At 39.4% G+C, this 20,899-nt stretch overlaps 1 protein-coding gene across 1 annotated transcript in view; it reads right to left on the bottom strand.

The window, feature by feature from the left end:
* Glrb (glycine receptor beta) overlaps positions 1 to 20,899 on the bottom strand; it is a 66,949-nt gene that overhangs the window by 27,680 nt on the left and 18,370 nt on the right. The window contains exons 3-4 of the mRNA XM_048424742.3: positions 6,149 to 6,255; positions 4,499 to 4,566 (exon numbers count right to left, since the gene is read on the bottom strand). Of these exons, the coding sequence (XP_048280699.3) occupies positions 4,499 to 4,566; positions 6,149 to 6,255 (175 nt within the window). The remainder of the gene's footprint in view (positions 1 to 4,498; positions 4,567 to 6,148; positions 6,256 to 20,899) is intronic.

The raw sequence follows: 20,899 nt of genomic DNA, 5'->3' as shown, positions 1-20,899 counted from the left end.
CCTTCATAATTTCTTCTGGTCTCCAAAGACATGGTGTAGCATGTGCATGCACACACACACACACATACACACACACACACAGAGAGAGAGAGAGAGAGAGAGAGAGAGACAGAGAGAGACAGAGAGAGAGAGAGACAGAGAGAGACACAGAGAGAGAGAGAGAAGGAGAGAGAGAGAGAGAGAGAGAAAAGAAGAGAAAGAAAGAAAGAGAGGGGGTAATTTGTTTTAAACAGAAATCAGTAGGAAAACTATTTATCACTTCTGATTTTGCACCTAATGTGAAAACAAAATTAATCAGGATAGAAAAGTAAAGACAAATTGAAACAGATGTGTCTAATATTTTAAAAATATAAAACTATGTTGGAAAACCAGTAACAAAATATAAAGAATAGTACAGTGAGATGGATTTTGAAGAATGGATTTAAAAATAGATTTTAAATCTATATGAACAAGAAAAGATAAAATCAAATAACAAAGATGAGCAATTGGAAGGAATTAGAAATAAGCTCTTTAAGTCAATCCCAAACATGATTTTCCTTTTCTTGACAAGCAGCACAGCTGTGTTGCCCCGGATGATTTGAAGTCTATTATTAAAAGCACGGAAAGTCATGCAGCAGAATGGCATAGGAAACCTGACAGGACCATGAATTGTAGCATAGCAATAATTCAACATAATTACAAAGAAAGCCTAAAGACAGAACATGGATTGTATACGCAGGCTTTTATTTCCATGAAGGAGCTCTTGTGTGTTTCTGATGAGACACAGTGCTCGTGCGTGGACTATTGCAATCAGCTACGATACCCAATTTTCCACAGTGGATAATGGCTCACTTTTTATTTAAGAAAGCCCCCTGTCTTAAGTAAACAGCAGGAAACAAACAGAGAAATCAACAAGTATCAACAGTGTGACTGCAGGGCACATGTTTCCTAGATAATCTTCTCAGGGCTTTGAGGGCTCTCACTTCATTTGTTACAAGCAGTGCCACAGAAGGTGGTGAAGCAGAATCTGTTCTTTCTGGCAATCTCACATTGGGGTGGTAATGTTTATTTGTTGCTCTGTGTGATGTCGCTATTAATGTCTACGGCATCATCGGTAATGGCAGCTTAGGACAATGTAAGGTAGCAGCAAACAAACCACACAGACACTGGAAGTGGGTATAAAGAGACACAGAGCGAGACCAAAGAACAGGCCAGAAAGGTACAGCTTCACAGAGATAAGAACAGGACAGGAACAACTGATATGGTTATGGTGCTGCCTCCCCTGCACAGCTATGATTTGCAAAGATACTGTGATGACTTAGTTTACGCAGCAACATCCAAAATAAAAACAAATGAATGAACAACCCGGGAGAAGTACCCCCACCCCCGCTTCACCTCCTTACTGCTAAGAGCATTTGACAAAGGTTGCTATGCGAATTTCATGCACTGGAGGGAAGAGCTGCCACCCTCCTTTCAGAAGCTGCCCCCACATCTGTCTGCCACTTGACTAGTGACTATTAATGTCCTATCCAGACCCCAGCTCCGCGTCTTGCACTGAGATTTGAATAAGCAACTGCCTGTCTATCCTGAAAAAAACCCAAAGTGAGTGAAATGTTGGACTTCCAAAATGTTAAGTCTTCTATTGTTCCAGCAGATTCTGGAAGGGAAGGTTCTAGTTCATTAATTGACAAAACTGCAAATGCCCATCGAAACTAATGCATGCTCTTTAGCACCTGTTTTAGGTACTTGTTAAGAGTGAGACAAGCAGCAAGTGATCATCACTGCAACTTTAGGAGGCTTGCAAAAACACTGCCACTCTGTATTTTAGTCTCCCTGTTTGCAAGGTGCAACCCGACGAGGACACGAGAGGCTCCAGTTCAAGTCTTTTGGTTACAACTCAAATATTCTGCAGCACACTGTCGTGAATATGCAAGCAACACGATAGTGAAGCTAATCTTTCTGCTTTCCCAGCTTCTTGCTTGGGGAGAATTGTGGTTTTATTAGCTTGCTTTCACTAAACAGCCATCACTGTCACCCCTAACACGCTGTCACTCCTGCCCATGTATGAATTCCTGCTGAATGACTCTAGAGTCAGCTCTATCTTTTATGATCACTGTTTATGATAAAAAACAAAACGGCTGGTTTGTCTAGTTCCAATTTTTCTTAGAAGACATTTTCATGTGTGTGTGTGTGTGTGTGTGTGTGTGTGTGTGTGTATGTGTGTATGTGTGTGTTTATGTGTGTGTGTGGGGGGTGTATGTCTAGTTCCAATTTTTCTTAGAAGACATTTTCATGTGTGTGTGTGTGTGTGTGTGTGTGTGTGTGTGTGTGTGTGTATGTATGTGTTTATGTGTGTGGGGGGTGTATCTTTTCCTGATAAGTAACTATACTTTACAAATGTCCAGAGAAGGGATATAAAATATGACATTCTCAAAAGACATACCTCTAAAATGTTGTAGGTACATAAGAAGCCAATGCTGCTAAGAGCAAACTGAGAGAGTAGAACAAATCTACTTGATAAGTGTGTCTCAGAGTCAAACACTTGGGTTATGTCACATACATGAAAAAAATCAACGAACAAAAACAGACTATTTAATTATCTGCCCCCAGATTTTATAGACCTCTTTTTGGATATGAGATGGACAATAAGAAAAGTCAGAGAATTTCCAAGAGAAGGCCAACTCTTGAGAGCAGTGTTTCATAATTAGTTTCAGAGGCCAAGGAAGAGCTAAGGTACAGGGATGGAGTGCAGAGACCAAGGACACCAAACAAAACCCTCAAACTTTCACCTTCACAAACCATCTCTTACTCTTGGGGAATGAAGAGGTTGTGATGATGAAACACCTTTGAAATGAATTAAGCACTACACCTTTCTCCTAAGTGACAAATGACAGTATATTTCAGAGTTGTATAAAACGCTGTGTTTTAGTGACCTATAATGTATATCTATGCCATTTAATCCCCAAGTCTTTTAAATAACTGTCTTCCTCCCTCTCACTCTCCTTACACATATACACATGTGTGTGTTTATCCAACATATATATAATATCTAACTATGGCTATCAACTGCTCAGGAGCTTATATATGTTGAAATATGAACTTCCACCAGAACAAACCCATCACAGTTGCTACTAAAGCTCTTAGAAAGTAAACACAACACACAATTGTTCTATTATACCAAAATACTACAGTTCTGCAGCTAAAAATAAAGCAGTGACCACTTTAGATCATTCGTTCCACAGCCTGAGCCTGAGACATTCTGGAAGATTATAGAATATTGTAGTAGCTCTACTACCATTATAATCCAACCTGCCAGCATCACTTAAAAATATACGTATCTCAAGAAATAAAACAATAAGGAGAGTTTTATTCCTCCAACTTAATCAGTATCACTTCAGTATTTTGCTTGTTCAAAAGGGAGGATTCCACCCAAACACCTGCTCATCTGAGAGCAGGAACATAGTGTAGATTTTGTTGAAGGGCTTTTTAAGATGTGTGTAGGGGTCGCCAATTATAATACTCATAGTTGAGAGAATCTACAACTTCTGTTTTCTTCAGGATCACAGTGTTCCCCCTTCATCCTCTGTGCTTGTTCCTCTGCCAGGAATTCCAGGCATGTTTTATGAAAGTTATTTTTCCCACATTGTGCATCCCCGTTCTCTCAAAATTAGCATAAAAAACAAGACTCCTCCCAGAAACTTAAAACATTACCTACAAATTTGCACCTCTAAAAACTAAAAGGAAAGAGTGCTTTCTGGGAACTTTCTTTACTTCATATAGACTGGAGAGTGGCTCAACCGGCATCTCTTTCGAATGGCTCCTTGGGTGGGGTGGTCTGGGGCAATGGCTCACTCTATAAAGTGTTCGTAATGAACGCAAAGGCTTGAGTTCAGATCCTGAAAAACCCACATAAGAAGCCAGCAGACAATGGTCCACATCTGTAATCCCAGAACTAGGGAGGTGGACATGGAAGGGTGCCTGGGGCTTGCTGCTCAGCCTATCTAGCTGAATCGGTGGGCTTCAGGTTCAGTGGGAAACTTGTCTCAGAAAATAAGGAGGAGAAAGGGGAAATGGTTGCAGAAGCCAACGGACATATGCAAGTGTGCACTCACAGAGGAAAGGGGGCTGGAAGAGGGAGAAGAGAGAGAGAAAGAGAGGGAGAGGGAGGAGAGAGGGAGAGGGAAAGAGGAAGGGGAGAGGGGAAGAGGAGGAGAGGGAAGGAAGAGAGAAGGAAAGGGAGAGGGGGTGTTTAGGTACATAAAACCTTTCCCCAGACAGCACACAGTTTTTCAGAGTGAATACATATTTCTTAACTCTGAAAGTTTCAAGGCTAAATTTGAATTGCAAAATTACATAGGTGTTGAAAGGTCTTGTTTCACACAACTTGGAAATTTGTATTTTTCCATGCTAGGCTGCGCGCATTTTTCTCCACAGTCACTCCATATTTTTCAGTTTTAGTGTTCTCCACTGTCGTCTGACCGGAGGCCAGAGGATTGTAACTGCGAAATTATCATCTTACCATTGTTGTTTCTTGAATGGATCCAAAACTATTAATAAAAATGTTGACTACTACATCAACAGGAATACCTAAGAATAAAAATTAAGGATAAATTTAGTAGTTGCAAAAACTTTGGTGATAATTGTTATAATATGGTATACATATTAAATTTTTGTATTTTTAAAGATACATTTACATGCAAAAACTTTGTTCTTAATATAACATGTTCACAATTGCTATTGATTTCATTTTCTGAATATAAATTGTAAGACAAATGAAACCTAACTTCAGTTATATTTATTGACATGCATTATTCAGAAATATTTCTCTTTTAAGTTGCATAAACTCAGTAATACATGTTTTGAGCCCTGTATAACTTAATACTTAGCAAATTACTTACTAAATTAGTATACTAAACTAAATACTTACTAAATTAATCTGTAAAATTCACTTTTTAAATGGTTTGCTTTTCTTGCATTTTCTAATCTTTAAATTAATTGCTATCACAGTATTCAAGGAATTTTACTGACAACTGCCAGATTTTCATTTTATTTCATCAAAGCACAAATCAGACTTAAAATGGAGTCATTATAAAGATTTCTTTCTGACCTGCTAGAAAATAATTTGGAAGTTCATGGAGTGAGAACCTAGGTATAATGTTGCAATTTTCTTTCTTTTCTAACTCATGGTGCCTATCAAAGGGAACACGTGAATTTAGCCTTTAGCCTCATAAGCAGGGCTGATGAGAAACAGGTGTGAAGCCATGCGCGGTAGGCATGTGACAGCCAAGGCTGCGGCTGCTAGGGAGAGTGACTGAATAGGCTCCGGTAATGAACGAAATCCCTGTTTTTACAACATAGCTGCAGAACGCTAGTTGACTAGAAGCAGCTGCAGACATTTTTTTTTTTTTTTTCTGCAAAGGGGGAAAAATATGAAGCCTTATAATGCTAATCTGATGTCTGGCCTTTCCCAACAACAAGGATTATGGTCTTCCAGAGGGCATGCTTCACGCAGAGTTTCTGAATTTACCCAGAAGATTTCTTGAAAGCTTTGTAGCAAAAATGCAACAAGGTCATAAAGCTTTTTATTTTAAGCATGGCTTTATTTTTCCTTAAAACTGTGATAAGTGGAATGCTTTGCTGAAATAATAACTTCTGTTCTGGAGATTTGCATTCACAAAGTTAATGTATTTTTAAAAACATACTGGCCATCTTTCTTTCAGCAAAAAAAAAGTGTTTTTATAAATATTAAATACTAATAAAAGAACTTACATACAATCATAACTGTTCGTTTTCCCTGAGTAAATGGCTATTGTACAAATTGCTAACTGTTACGTCAATTAACAAACATTAGAATGATCTTTAAATCACTAAGGTTAGGAACACATAGTACTTATAAAATCCATCTTAGAGAGCAGCCTTTTAATTCACAGGACATACCTTTTCACCTTTTCACCTGCTAACTATATAAAATTATTAGAATTACGGTTTTCTTAATAGCAAAATGTATTTTAAGCATTAAGTATTTCTGATGCTAAGCACCCTTCCGGTCAGTTGAATGCTAACATGAAATCCTATTCCTTCGCGTATTAGCAACACGGTGTTAGATAGGTGGAACCAAGTTTTAAAGCATCAGATCGAAGCGGGTTGTCCCCGCAGAGAGATAACAAACCTTTGAAGTTCGGTCTTATCCTGGGGTCATAACTGACCAGCAGCCTGTTCAAGATATTGCTGGTGGAGTTGGGGGGCACACGTGCAAGGTCCTCTGGCGACTGCTGACTAATGAGAGAACACAGAGAAAACACTGGTAAGTAATAAATAGCACACAAAAGCTCCATTTTCCTCAGGAGGCCTGGCTCTCTCGACAAACACACAACTCCACCAGGGCTTTCCCAAATAGAAGTAAAGAAAGGGTTACAAACACTGTCGGAGCCCAAGTCCTTGGTATAAAGATGATAAGAAAAAGAAAATCCTGGCATTAATTTACTAGCTGAATGAAGCAGCATTCAGAAAAGCACAGGCTGCCATGTTTTCTATTTTACTGTTAACTAACTATCCATTGTATGCCATTTTGCTATTATTTCTGAATACTGTGTCATGACTAAATTGATAGTTCAAGTCCACATTTTATCAAAGGAACTTCCTTGGTAGCCATGGGGAAATATGTTTCTGGGTTTTTGTTTTTGTTTATGTTTTTTTCTGTTTGTTTTGCTGTACCACCCATGAAATTTTATCAAAAAAAAAATCTTCTAACCCAATAACAAAAACAAAACAAAACTCCATAACGACCACAAGATAGATTAAAAGGAGACACCCTCTGGTGTTGTCTAAATACGCACTAAAATGGCGATGGATCACATTAATTTATGGGAAGCAAACTTGGATGCAATTTGTTTAACTTTTTATCACAACTTCAACACCTGTGAGCCCTCTCTGCTCTGACACAGGAGTTCACTAGAGAGGCGAGGCAACACAAGTTTACAAAAGAGCTAAAAGGACTATGAATTGCTGGAAACAACGCTTTCAGACAGAAATCCTTCCAAGTGCAGCATATTCAGCCACAGATGAAAACCAATTAGTTAAATTTCCCAAAGTGCAAGAGATTGCAGAGATTTCTTAAATTGCTTTGCAGTGGTCTTATCAACTCCAATATCACACCTCCAGGAATCTGAGCACTGGTAAGGTAATGAGATTTTCTATTTCACTGCAAGTAAAATGTAACCGCCTTAGAGTCGACTGTCACCCCTTATCAAGAGATCCGACGCCCTCAGGAGAATGAGGCTGTGAGGAGAAATTGGATATTAGGATGCAAATCAGTGTTCAATCCTATCTATGGATTTTCTCATTCAAGGAGGGAAAATGGAATTAATTATGAAATATACCTTTATTGAATCAATTAAGGGATGCTATTATTGTGTCTCTTGATATAAATCCTTTGCAATTACATTCCTTCAGAGCAAAGAAAACAGGGCAGAAAGACAATTAACTCTAATTGCATAGTTTGGAACTTTCAGGACATCTTGTTTTTTCTTCCTCACAAACTGGGTCAGTCAAATCCAAATTCCAGCTCTGCCACTATCAAACTGTGCCCTTCTCCTATCCACTCATACGGAATCAGTCCTGCCACTCTGCATGGTAACTCTTCTTTCTAATTGCACCAATCTAAACCTACATCGTCTTTAAAAGCGCCTGAACCTTCATTCCCCTTTGTAGACATTTGCCTCGACCATCCAATCATATTCCAGGTAATACAAATGAGCAAAGGCATCATTTGATGACAAGTCCGTCACTTCCTTCCATACCTGTTTATAGAGTACCAACTAGACACAACACAGAAACCATGATTACTAATAATCAGCTTATTACTAATTAATTATTACTAATTACTAATAATACAGCTTATTCCTTGTTCAACCATTAGACAAACAGGACCGAACACTTCCCACCAGTCCTAACTGGCTCAGATCCATGTTCTAGTATAGGATAGGTAGTGGAGAGTGGACACATGTGTCCATTTCAGTCTCTAAACTGACTAACATAAGATTGGTTGATTAAACAAAATAGGTCGTTATCTAAGCAGAAGGCTATTTTTCAGTTGAGAGAGAGAGAGAGAGAAAGAAAAGATTGGTGTTGGTTGGGCCAATTTAACGTGGTAAGCAACTTTGATTATAGTTTATCAGCACCTCAAAAAAACAATAATGATAATAATGAAGACAGTATTACGATATATAAGTAGATACTGAAAATGTAAAGCTTGGACAAGTTTTTTAGCTGAATTTTCATCCCATATAAAGCCTGGCAGAGTGTAGGTGGAATATTATCTACCTTCTCATTACCATTGTCCAAGCCAAATGACTACATTGGACTTTAATACTGCGAATGCTCACACGTTCAAGTACAGAACCAGGAGGAACCTCTCTTCATGAAACGCAACATTACCAACCAACCCACACAAGAAGTTAGTTTTATAAACAAATACATAGTCCAAACCAGGCACGGTGGCTCACACTTGTGATCTCAATAGTAGGGAAACTGAGTTAGAAGGATCACCTTGAGTTTGAAGCTAGACTGAACAACAAAATCCCAGGTCAGGGCTGTCTATAGCTCCTGCTCCAGGGAGAGAGAGAGAGAGAAAACAAACAAAAAGATACAATGCCAACTGGTCGCAGGCTGTGGTTACTTTCTTTGTTAAGAGACACAAAAACAGAAGCAAGAAAAAGAACTCCTTAATATCGGGTTACTTTGGGCAGCCCTGCTGTGTAAGAAGGCAGAGGGACCCCACAGTCATGCCAACTAAAACTGGTCATGGAAGGAAGCTGGCAGTGACTTCTGCAATCCTGATTCCGTCAAAGGTGAAACATGCCTCAGAGCTTTGGCTTTGTAGTGTGGGTTTAGTCTGCACGGAATCACTCTGATGTTTTCACTGGGGCAAAGAAACACCCTGCTCTAACGTCTGCGAGCACCATCCACACTTCAGAGTACATATGCTCCACCACGGTTCTATTGCTCTTGCTACAGTCATTTTTCTAAACTGATACTAAAAATAAGACTCTAAAAGTTAGCCTATTCTGCATTTATGAGTGTCGTACTGTATCTATTCCCAATTACTTTCATTTCCCCTTATAATTTAAAAAAATTGCTATATTGTAACAAATGACATCAATATCAGTTGGAAAAAATCAAGTATAAACACACACACACACACACACACAAACACACACACACGTAGGAATATACCAAAACTTTTTCAGCCCTGCTGTTTTCGTTACTTGTGTCAATACAACCTGACCTGAATATTTAATAAGGAGTTCATCTTTCCTATGCTAGGAATTCAGAAACTTTTTTAAATGTAAAAGAATCATGAGTAGTTTATATTCGCAGGTGTAAATTCAGGGAATTTTCTCCCACATATAAAATAGTAATCATATGTTTTAGCTTACCAATATGAAAATCACATAAAAATATTCTCTATTAATTTGGGGGGATTGGGTGACTGCAGCGACTTTCTCCAAAAGACAAAATGAAATATGTATGCAGCATATTTGATTGTTTACATAGAAACACACACATGCATACACACACACACAATTTGTAAAGTGTGTTATTTGTGATCTTAAACGGAACACAATTAGTAACTGTTTTCATAACAGAGTGTTAAGGCTTTGAATGTTTTACCTATTCAGTCTATCACAAAACAGGGCTTATTTGGTTAGAAATATGATATTAAGAAAATAACTCACTCAGGCAAAGAGATCAAATAAGTAGGAAAATGCTTTCTTATATAACAAGAATTTTTACAACCATCACTACATTGTTCACTAGCCTAAACTTAAACCAAAGTCATGACTAAGAGGGAAAGTTATGCAAAGAATGTTTCCTGACAGACTATATGGCTGTATGATGTAATGCTTTTCAGCACACAAAGAAAAACACAGACGTCTCTTTGTAAAGAGAAGCTCCTCGTACCGCTAATGTAGAATAATCTTCTCATTACATGGCCACTCTGAATGGTCAATCTAAAACAGATACGCAAGAGCATACTGCCTCAGTTTTCCTCAAACTGCAACTCTCTTTCCAAAGGGTTGCCTAATTTTTTCATAGTATAAAAAACACAGCAAAATGGTACAGGGTTTCTCAGGCAGAAAGCATGGTCAGAGTGAGGAACCTGCACATGTCCTAACTCCTGCACAAAAGCACACATATGAAGGAAGAAGAAAGCACAGGAAGGCACAGGCCGTGGTGTTTCTTCATTGGGTAAGATGCTCATGAAAATCTGATGAAAGGAAGCTACATACTTCTGAAAATGGTAGACAAGCAGAGTTTGGGGGTCTCGAACCTGTGGAACATAGGCTAAAAGACCCTCGGTTACAGAATCTGATGAGATCCTCGAGCCGCATGCAGCAAGGAATTCCACCTCCCGGGCTTGGATTTTTTTCCATCCAAGCACAAGGACCAGGAGCTGGAAGACAACCAACAGCCTGTCTTTCCAGAAAAGCCGTCACCTAATTCCCCGTCCCAGGGCGATCCTTGTGTCCCTCTTAGGAAGGAGGGATGGGAGGGAGAACTGAGGTTGGTATGTAAAATGAAAAAAAAAGATAAAATAAATCATAAAAAATCATATCAAAGGTAATGATGCAAGTGCAAACAGTGACAACAGTGACATTGGTCAGGTTTTAAGGCCATTTTCTCTTATAGATTGATGGGAGATTTCTTCAAAGGGAGTAAGTGTTGCAGAAAGTGAGGAAAGACTTACAAACAACCGCTAAACTAACAAGGATGAAAACCTGTTCAATCTGCAGAGCCATCAAACAGGGCTACCAATGGTCAGGCTGGGGTGATCTGGCAAAATAGGGCAGTCTACTACTTCCTGATTCACCAAGTGAGCTCCCTCCCCACCTCCACCACCCACCTGCTCCAAAATTTCTGCTGTTTGTCTCATCGATGGCAAATAGGCAATCAGTGCAGGATAAATGAAAAAGACTGCCCAATCCTTAGCTTTTAGCTTCGAAATTATGAACTAAATAAAATCTTCTTTTCTAAGATATTAAGGATTCTCAAGTAGGTTGTACTAGCAGCAGGAAAAATAGAAGCACTAATATACTACAATTCCTAACAGAAAAACAACTTAAATTTCTAAGTATACAGCAACCGAAATGATAAATTTCCTTTACGTTCATTATTCTTTATTTCATTTAATAATTTTTGAGTATTTGCTCTGTGCTGTGTGCATTACTCTATACTGGTTTTGCCTTTTGAGAACTGAACATACACGTTCCTTATTCTGATTTGAAAATGCAATTCAAAACTGTAGTTTCTGATAAACTTATGCAATAATTCTGTGTTGACCACACCCTGAATCCAAACAGCATCTCACAACATTGATGCCTTAATAAGAGAAGGTAAAGTCAACAACTCAAAGGATAATCTGGTCCAGAAGGGTGTGGCTTCAACAGCACTCACACAAAAAGATTTTGCAGCAGAGTTTGCTAAAATGGCCAGATGGCACCGAGAGAGGTTATGATGAGAAATGAAGGGTTCACACAGGATTTAATGAGACCTGTGTTTCAGCTGAGAGGCTGGGCCAAGATGGGCACAGACAGAACAGTATGTGGTGAGAAGATGGGATTAAGTAGGGCATCTAACGACTGGGACATTTTAGTGGTACCAGGAGGGTGAAATAGGAGTTATGTGGCCTTAAGGGCAGAAGTGGACTCAAGATATGGGTCTTTGGAGCCATGGAATTGACTGATACAGGTGTGCTCCTCACAGGATGCAGCTAAGCCTGAGCATCCTGGTAGTCTCCTTGGATGGGGATGAAAAAGTTGAGGTGAGAACGGCACTGGAGAGTGATCCTCCCAGACCTGCGTAGCGAGCCTCCTATATCTTCACACTACAATAACATACCCAGAGAACAGACAGCTTCACTCTATCAGGTGGGGAGCCAGAGAAATAGGGATGTACCTTCCTCCTCACAACCCTGGAAGTGAGATGGAACAAGGTTTTCAAAGGCAATCTATAGCAATTCAAGTTTTCAGGTGACAATGACCTAGTTACCCACTTGGCAGAGGCTGAGACAGACATGGCCTCAACACAGAGACATGATGTTATGGTGTCAATAAAAAAGTTCGTCATCCAGCATCATCGTACACTTGGATCTTGTATTAATTTCTATTCTGTTGCTGGGTGGTGGTGGTGCACACCTTTAATCCCACCACTTGGAAGGCAGAGGCAGGTCAAACGAGTTTGAGGCCAGCCTGGTCTATAAGAGCTACTTTCAGGACTGGCTCCAAAGCAACACAGAGAAACCCTGTCTTGAAAAACAAAAAACAAAACAAAACAAAAATTCTATTCTGTTACTCTGATAAAACACCATGACCAAGACAGTTTATAGAAGAAAGGGTTTATTTGGGGTTCTGATTCCAGAGAGATAGCAGGAAGGTAAAGCAGCTAGTGGCAGACCTGGTAGCAGGAACAGGAGGCTAAGAAATTACATCAGGTAGAAGAGATTGTGCTGGAAGGGGCTGTACACTTTTAAACACCAGCCCCAGTGGCAAACTTTCCTCTTAACCTCTCCAAACAGTACCAACTAGGGACCAAGTGTTACAAAGCCTGAGTCTATGAGGGCATTTCTCATTTCTTGAAAACACTGACATAGTGTTTAAGCAGCTGTAGAAATAACGTCAAGCTCAGAATGGAAGAGCAAAGTTTAGGTATTTAAGAGAGTATTTAGTGTTTATTGGGAACAATGAAGCAGGAAACTCAGGGGTTAAGAAATTTGCAAGTGCTTGAGATGCAAATGAAAAGCCCCAACAGCTGGGATTTGTTAATGGAGGAAGCTTGACCCTTACAGAGAGATGCCTCATCCAGTTACAGAATGGCTGGAAATTTTCAGCCAGTTGTTGAAAGACTTACTGGGGGAAAAAAAGTCTGAGTACCCCTAAACCAAGTCCTGCAACTTCAGAGAAATGACCTCTCTACAGAAACTGTGTCAGGACAAAAATGAGTTGATCAATTTCTTGACATGATGTCCATCCGATTTAGTCAGAGGAAAAAGGGGCCATCAATAATCAGCTGGGCTCACCGACTTCAGGGGAGCAACTTTTGATACACTATCTGCAAAATTAATTTCTGGCATCTTTAGACCGAGTCAATAATCAACATGACAATCTGTGGCATCATACTGACACTCTGGGCAAGGTAAAGAAAGTAACTGGTATTGTCTCTAAAACTGCTAAATGTCTTGAACTGCTGTGACCAATGGTGTTCATGATCTCCAAATATTTTAATCCGAAATATTTAAAAAAAAGCCTCTGCATTAAAAATCAAAGATATTAAAAGAAAGACAGAGACCTATCTGGTAGACTTTTGATCAATGTGCCAAGATGGAACGGGACCCACATGATAAGGCTGTGACCAGTCAGGGCTCATGTAAGAAGAACTGTTGATGTGGGAGGTTTTTCTGTCTATATGTTGCTTTTATTGGCTAATGAATACAGAATCTACATTGGTCTGTGCAGGGCCGAACAGTGGTATGTGGGGAAAAGTAAACTGAATGCTGGGATAAAGAAGAGTCAGTGAGAAGCCATGTAGCCCTGCCAGAGACAGATGCTGGAACTTTACGGAGTAAGCCACAGCCTCGTGGTGATACAAAGATTAATGGAGATGGGTTAATTTAAATATGAGTTAGTCAGAAATACGCTTAAGCTATTGGTCAAACAGTATTGTAAATTATATGGTTTCCGTGTGATTATTTTGGGGCTGAGCAGCTGGGAATAAACAAACAGCTTCCTACAACAAACTGTCCCTCTTCAGTTGTCAGTATCCCATTCAGAAATTAGGAATAGGGAGACATGATGTGTTGGCCCCAATGGTTAACACACATATAAAGATCTTCAAGAGACAAAGAGTGTGAAGTTACCATTGCACCTGGTTCTTCTGCAGGATTCTGCCACATGAAAGCACTAAGAGTTACTAAGGAAGTACCCATTGGCCATCATTCCACACACTCTTATAAATGTCACACTCTGGGAAACAAAGCTACCAAATGACACACACCCACATGGAAGACTTCTCCAAGAAAAAGAAACAAATGCAGACAGCTACAGGTTAAGTCTCTCCACCAACACAGCAACCTAAACCAAGCTAATTAAGAATTACAAGTCTAAGTTTATTGGTAAAATACTCCCAGATGGTCTTCCAGCTCCCAGAGAGGAGAAAGGGGGAAGATAACCATACAGCCAATCTCCACAGTGCAGTTTAAATGTCATGTAGGCGTGGTCAGGGGCATTTCTGTGGTTGAGGTTTTTGGAGACAGGGCAGGGTTTGGACAGAGAAAGAGATGGGTGGAGGGGAGGTGAAGCGTGCAACTGAGCAGATGATAGTTTGCTAACAAGGAATGGTACAGTGAAACGGTTCAGAGAACAGAGGTACTTGCTTCTCAAGCCTGGTGACATGAGTTCAAATCCTAGAATCCACATAGAGGTGGAAGGATGTAATTTATTCAACAAAATTGTCCCCTGCCTTTTACACATGTGTTGTGGCATGCAACCCCCCCCCACACACATACATTCTGAGAACACACAATGATGAAAAATAAGTTTTTAAATTAAAAGACTGGAGAGTCTTCACTGGGGACTTCCCATTTTATAAAGCGAAGGATACGAAGTTATTCTCCACACCATCTATTGCCTAAGGATAGCCACCAAGAAATGCTTTCACAAATATTCAGGGTAAAATACGGTCTCAAAGCATATGAGAACTGTTTAAAGGGTAAGACAGTGTGAGCTGACATGGCTACACTCAGACATTAACCTGGTTTTCTTCAGAACAAATGTAAGATGCCCTTTTAAATCGAGGAGATAATTCAGCCCCTGGCAGGCAGTTATCCTCCATGTCTCCCTGAGAACGTCAGGTTTAAATGTCAGTAGCTCTCATTATCCATCTAGCCAAAGTGATTATTCACACTATTTGATCATCAGCTAAAAGTTGAAGGAACCCTGATGCTGAGAAAATAATTTTTCTGTCTATTTTTTTCATGAACTACTTGAAAAGACCTTATTTAATGAAAAGAACTGGATTAGATTTGTGTGTATGTGTATGTGTATGTGTGTGTATGTATGTGTGTGTATGTATGTGTGTGTGCATGTGTGTAGTATGTGCATGTGTGCAGATGCACATGCCCATGCATGCACACATGTGGAGATAAGATGTTAACAATGGATATCTCCTGGTACCATTTTCCAACTATACACACAGAGAGAGGAGGCAGGAGAGATAGAGGGAGAGAAAGAGACAGAGAGGGAGAGAGAGAGTCTCAGTAAATCTAAAGAAAAGCAATGGATTAGGGTGCCTGGCAGTGAGGCCTCACAATACTCCTGTCTTTGTCTCCAAGCTTTGGTATTACAGGCTAATGTTACCACATGTATATTTTTTTAAATGTTGGTTTTAGAGATTTGAACTCAGGTTCTTGCCTATTTCTACACTATAAACAATCGTGTTTAGGAAAGGGTCCTAAAATGTGACAGCATCATCACTGTTATCAGATCAGCAGCTTCTTCAGCTCTCCATACCTAAATACTACTATGCTGGAGAGATGGCTCAGTGATTCAGAGCACTGCCTGCTCTTCCAAAGGTCCTGAGTTCAATTCCCACAAATATATGGTGGCTCAAACTATTTGTAATGAGATCTGGTGCCCTCTTCAGGAAGAGACCTGGTCAGTCATCCTCATCAGCTTAGCCCATGAAACCCAATATGTACAAGTTCAATGGAACCACCATCTACGGGCTGTCCATGCATGCTTCAGCATTGCCAGGGCAGAAATTTCATCAATTTTTCATTTCATGAGATAATAACGTAGACATATAGTGTATACTTTTTCAGATAAGTAAAATGGTTACAGGCAGCATATTTTCACATAAAGTATGAAACTACTCTCATCACAAATGGTCCTGCAAAAATAATTTCTCTTATTTATAGCTGTTGTTTATATATTTCCAACAAAGAGAGTTCTGCTTTTTTGTTTGGTTTTAAAGCATGAAAATTTTTGATTTTATTCTATTGTTTTTTGAGATGGGGCTCTCACTCTGTTGCCTCAGAGCTGTTGCCTTGAACTCACAATTCCTCTCTCTTACCCATCCACCCAGCTACCATAATAGGCATACACCATGTGCCCACGTAACAAGAAGAAGTGCCCACGTAACAAGAAGAAGCCTGGCTTCTCCTTCCCCCTGTGAACATAAAGGTTCATGCAACCAGACAAACTCTGAAACTAGCTGAGGTTCTCCTGCATCTCACGTCACTGAGAAATCATCCACAATGTATCTAGCAGGAAAGCGAGAGAGATACTTTCATACCATAGTCCTCATCCTAGCACACAGTCAGCAGGAAATTCCCAAGTAAGCATCTCCCTGGGAGGCAAAGGAATTAGACCAGGTAGCTGGTGCCCTGATTTGTTCATGTGCTACCCCCAGATCCTGATGCTTTCTCTTGGAGAGCTGTGGGTCCCTGCATAGGGTAATTTCTTCGCATGTAAACTCTCTCCATAACTCAGAACAGCAGAAGCAATCAAGCCCACACTTGGCCTTCATCTCAGCAGGGAACATCTGAATCACACATCGAGCCACATAATTTCTGGAGCTCCCAAAGGACTAGATTTAAGTCATCTGCCTCAAGCACTGACAAGGTCCAGCATTCCTAAATCACTGAAGGTTGTGGAGGACAAAGTGGACATTTGAACAAGAGACAAGACTAAACACCAGACCTCCCTTAACTCAACATAGCACAAACAAATAAAAACCATGAGCTCAATTCATCCAAGGTAGGAAGGACACAGATTCAGCTTTCACACTCTTCTAAGAGGAACAAGTTTCTGGCCCGCCTATCACAGAAGGCAACGAGAGCATAATCTACTTGGCAAGCACAGAGAGAAAACACCATGGTTTTGCACTACCATGACTTTTTTATACCTGCAGAATAGTAGACAAGTTGACTGAACAAGGTCCTCTCTTGCAAGAGGACAGCAAACAAAGCAGGGAAGGGTCGAGGCATTTTCTACTACACAAATACCAAAGAGATTCATGTGACCCATTTAAAAGAACAGGATAAAACTCCCTGAATAAGGGTTATGAAAATATACATAAATATCAATTATCTGATAGAGAAAAAGCACAAAAGAAACCAAGAGTGAGCAGAAATAAATAAAATAGAGAATATAAAACTAAATAAAAAATGGAAAAATATGAAAACAATGATTTGAAAACCATAATCAAAACTGAAATATCTGTAGAATAACAAAGAAATAAAAACAAAATAAATGAATAAATGAAGTCAGACATGAAAGGAGAGACATTAAAACTGAGGCTGATAAAAGATGTTGATGAACCACTAAATGTCCACGGATGGGTTAACTCAGTACATTCTAAGGCTTTCTGATAAAGAAATACAAATGTGAAATGATCTTTAACTCATAAAGGGGATTATTTAGCAAATAATAATAAAATCCAGGAAGAGATGACTTCACTGGCAAATTCTACTGAACTGCTAAAAACAAATTAAAGCCAGTACTTGTCAAAATCTGCCCAAACGATGAAAGGAGGAACACTTCCAAGGACTTTGTGAGGACAGCGTGACCCTGACACTAAAGCCAGACAAGACACATAAGAAACTACAGGCCAGTGTCCCTCATAAGCAAGCATCCTTACCAAAGACAGGAAAACAACTTCAGTAGCGCCTTCAACAGCTGCTCGCCACAGCCCAGTGGAGCATGCATCTGAGGTCTGAGGAGAGCTCAGCACTGGAAAATTCCTGTTATACATCACTCTTCCTCAACAGAAATATAGGTAAAATCCATAGAACCATAGAAAAGGGTGCATAAAAGAAAATCTGAAATAATTGAACATTCCCTCTGGATTAAAGAAATTTCAAGAAACTAGAAATAGACAGGAAACAATCTGTCTATGGCAGAGGCCGTAGAGAAACAGTTCACACCTAACATCGCAGTTGGCGATGAAAAGCTGGAAGGTGCTACGCGAAGATGAAGAACCCAGCAAGACATCCTCTCTTACCACGTCGACTCAGGATATACCAGAACTCCCTGACAGTCAGTCAAATGGATCCCAACTGCAGAAGTGCATGTCTCTGTTTTTAGCTAACTTGATCCTGTGTATAGAATTCATTAGCGTCTGTACATTGGCACACACTTGCACAGACATCCCTATTAGAACTAGCAGACTAACACTGCAGGAAACAGCATTGACTGAAGAAATCACTTACATATATACATGTCTGTAGATAATCAACTATAAAATGAAAATTTGGATAATTACTCTATTGGCAACAGCATCAAAGAGAGCAAGATATTTATGAATAACCTTAGCCCTGAGGAAGGGAATGAAGCATTTCTACAATAACAACTGTAAAAAAAAATTCAATTATCAAAGACAGCAACAAATAGAAAGATAGCTAAGTTTATGGGTTAGAAAACAATCCTGTTAAAATATCCACCCTACCCATAGATATGTAAGGTGAAAAGCAATCACCTATCAAAATCTTCATGACAGAGGTTTGGGTGATAGCTCATTCTGGGTTCAATTTTCAGCACTGCAAAAACAGGACACAGTGGCATAATCCACACAATCTTCAAATTTGGGAAGGGCAGACAGAAGGATCTAAAATTCCTGTTTATTTTGGACTACATATCAAGTGTGAGGCCAGTAAAGAATATATGAGATAGATCCTATCTCAAAAATAAGCAAAAGAAAAAAATCTAAAAACCTGAGGAAAATGATTACAGGACTAAATCCCAAACAGTTCACAATTATTGAGGAATCAATAAAGACTCTGACTCTGAGACAAACACCTAAATGACACAGGTTAAAAAGAAAGATTTCTCTAAACTCAAAGGTTCATTAGTTTCAGAAGACCATGATATGTAGGGTGCGCAGAGTTGTCTAGAAAGCCAAGGAAGAGAGGACATCTTGCAATAGCCCCTTTCCTCCCTCTGTCTTGCCAATTATTCTTTCAAGACACCTGGGCTTTGGGACTCAATTGCCCACATGCAGAGAACAACATCCTCATTTATTGACTCCGTTCTGAAAACATTCTCAAAGACAGACCCACAGATGTGCTTCATGGATCTAAGCCACTCACAGTCCAAAGTATCCAGGAATTAAGACAGCATCAAAACACAAAACAATCAAACAAGTTATAGAAAGGTCATATTTAAGAAAGTATATGTTTCCTAACTTAAAAATACATTGCAAAGCAAAAGGTGTATTAAAGAAATAGATTATGGATAACCGCATGGAGATAGCCTATAAAAGCTGGCCGATTTCCACTGTCATTAGCTATAGTATGAAAATTTTCATAGTCATTAATGCCTTTTTTTATTTTAAGGTCTGGTTCCCATCAAAGAATATTTCATATTTCATATCCATTTTACCAGAGGCTTCTCTTATTAAAACACTTCAATAATTTGATATATACCAACCTGAACCTTCTCAATCTAATATTCTCACTGCTGTATCTAGAGAGTGATCCTGTGTGTGTCTATGTGTTTCTCCTAAAACATATACTGAAGTTTCAGTAGTTAAAATAGTATAGGCCAATGCAAGTGAAGAGAACCAGAAATAAATACAGCGCAAATGGCCAACTGATCCTCAGTAAGTCAGCCAGGAAGCATGCACAATGAGCAGAAACCATGGCATTTAACAAATGGTGTAAAGAAAGCCGGACATCTGCAAGGAAAAGAAAGAAACCGGACGTGTTTCTTCTGGCACACACACACACACACACACACACACACACACAAAACCTCAAAATTCATTAAAGGCTTAAATATGCAATCTCAGACTTCAAAAGAAAACACAGAAGAATGTCCTCATGACATTGTTCCTGGCAACGATTTCACAGACACCACAAGTGCAGGCTGCAGGAGTCAAAACTGGGTAGTGAGGGATCGCAGAGCAAATGTGTGCCAAGAAGCAACAAAGTTTCTACAAAAATAAACCAAAACAGACAATCCTCCTGGTCTGAGAGTAGAGGAAAATAATGTATAGTATGCAGAGGCATCAACAGGGAAAGAAATAAAAAAGAAACCAGTCGTTCTTAAAAAAAAAAAAAAAAAAAAGTTCTTCGGTGGCTAGTACCAAAACTAATGCACTAAAATGCTTACAAGAGCGTGGTTAGCAAGAAACTCATACAGTGTTGACAAAGGTGTTAGTATACACATTATGGAAAAGATTTTATAGAGCCCTTTAAAAATAATATATTTATCGTATGGTCCAGCAGTTCCAACATATATACCCAAGGGAAATAAAATCACTTTATCAAAGAGATACTGGCAGCCCCATCTATACTATATACAGCAGTCAAGTTCCAAGATCCATCCAGGTAATTTTCAATCGAAGAATAAAGAAGGCAGTGTGTATATAATGTGCACATATGTACACATAAATAATATCTATAAGATGTACATGTGATATAATATTATTCACCTAAAAGGAAAGAATGAATTCTTATCCCTTCGAGCAATTCTGGCTGAACTGGAGATCACTGTGTTAAATGAAATGCGCCAGGAATTTAAAGACCAGGAGCACATTTTCTCACTCCTTCATAAAACCTGAACAGCAGCTCCTAGAGAGGTAAGCAGTGGAGTGGTGGGCACTGAAACCCGCGAAGGGCTAAATGGAAGAAAGCTTGCCAAGGCCCATCAAACCCAGTTAGAAAAGCTTACTTAGTTCCCACTCTCTACAGAGAAACATTGCACTTACTGCTTACACTAAATTACACTCTATCTCTGCATAACCAGAAGGAAAGCTGCCAAGACAGAAACATGAAGGAGGACTGACTCAGGTTATGGCTGTCTACCCACTGCACACATTCATCATGGTGCTCTGATCCCTATGAAGATACAAAATAGTCTCT

The sequence above is a fragment of the Myodes glareolus genome, chromosome 20 (genome assembly GCF_982192425.1).
Source record: "Myodes glareolus chromosome 20, mMyoGla1.1, whole genome shotgun sequence".
Classification (NCBI taxonomy): Eukaryota; Metazoa; Chordata; class Mammalia; order Rodentia; family Cricetidae; genus Myodes; species Myodes glareolus.
The sequence above is the reverse complement of the archived record's forward strand: the minus strand, read 5'-3'. Positions and strand labels throughout refer to the sequence as shown.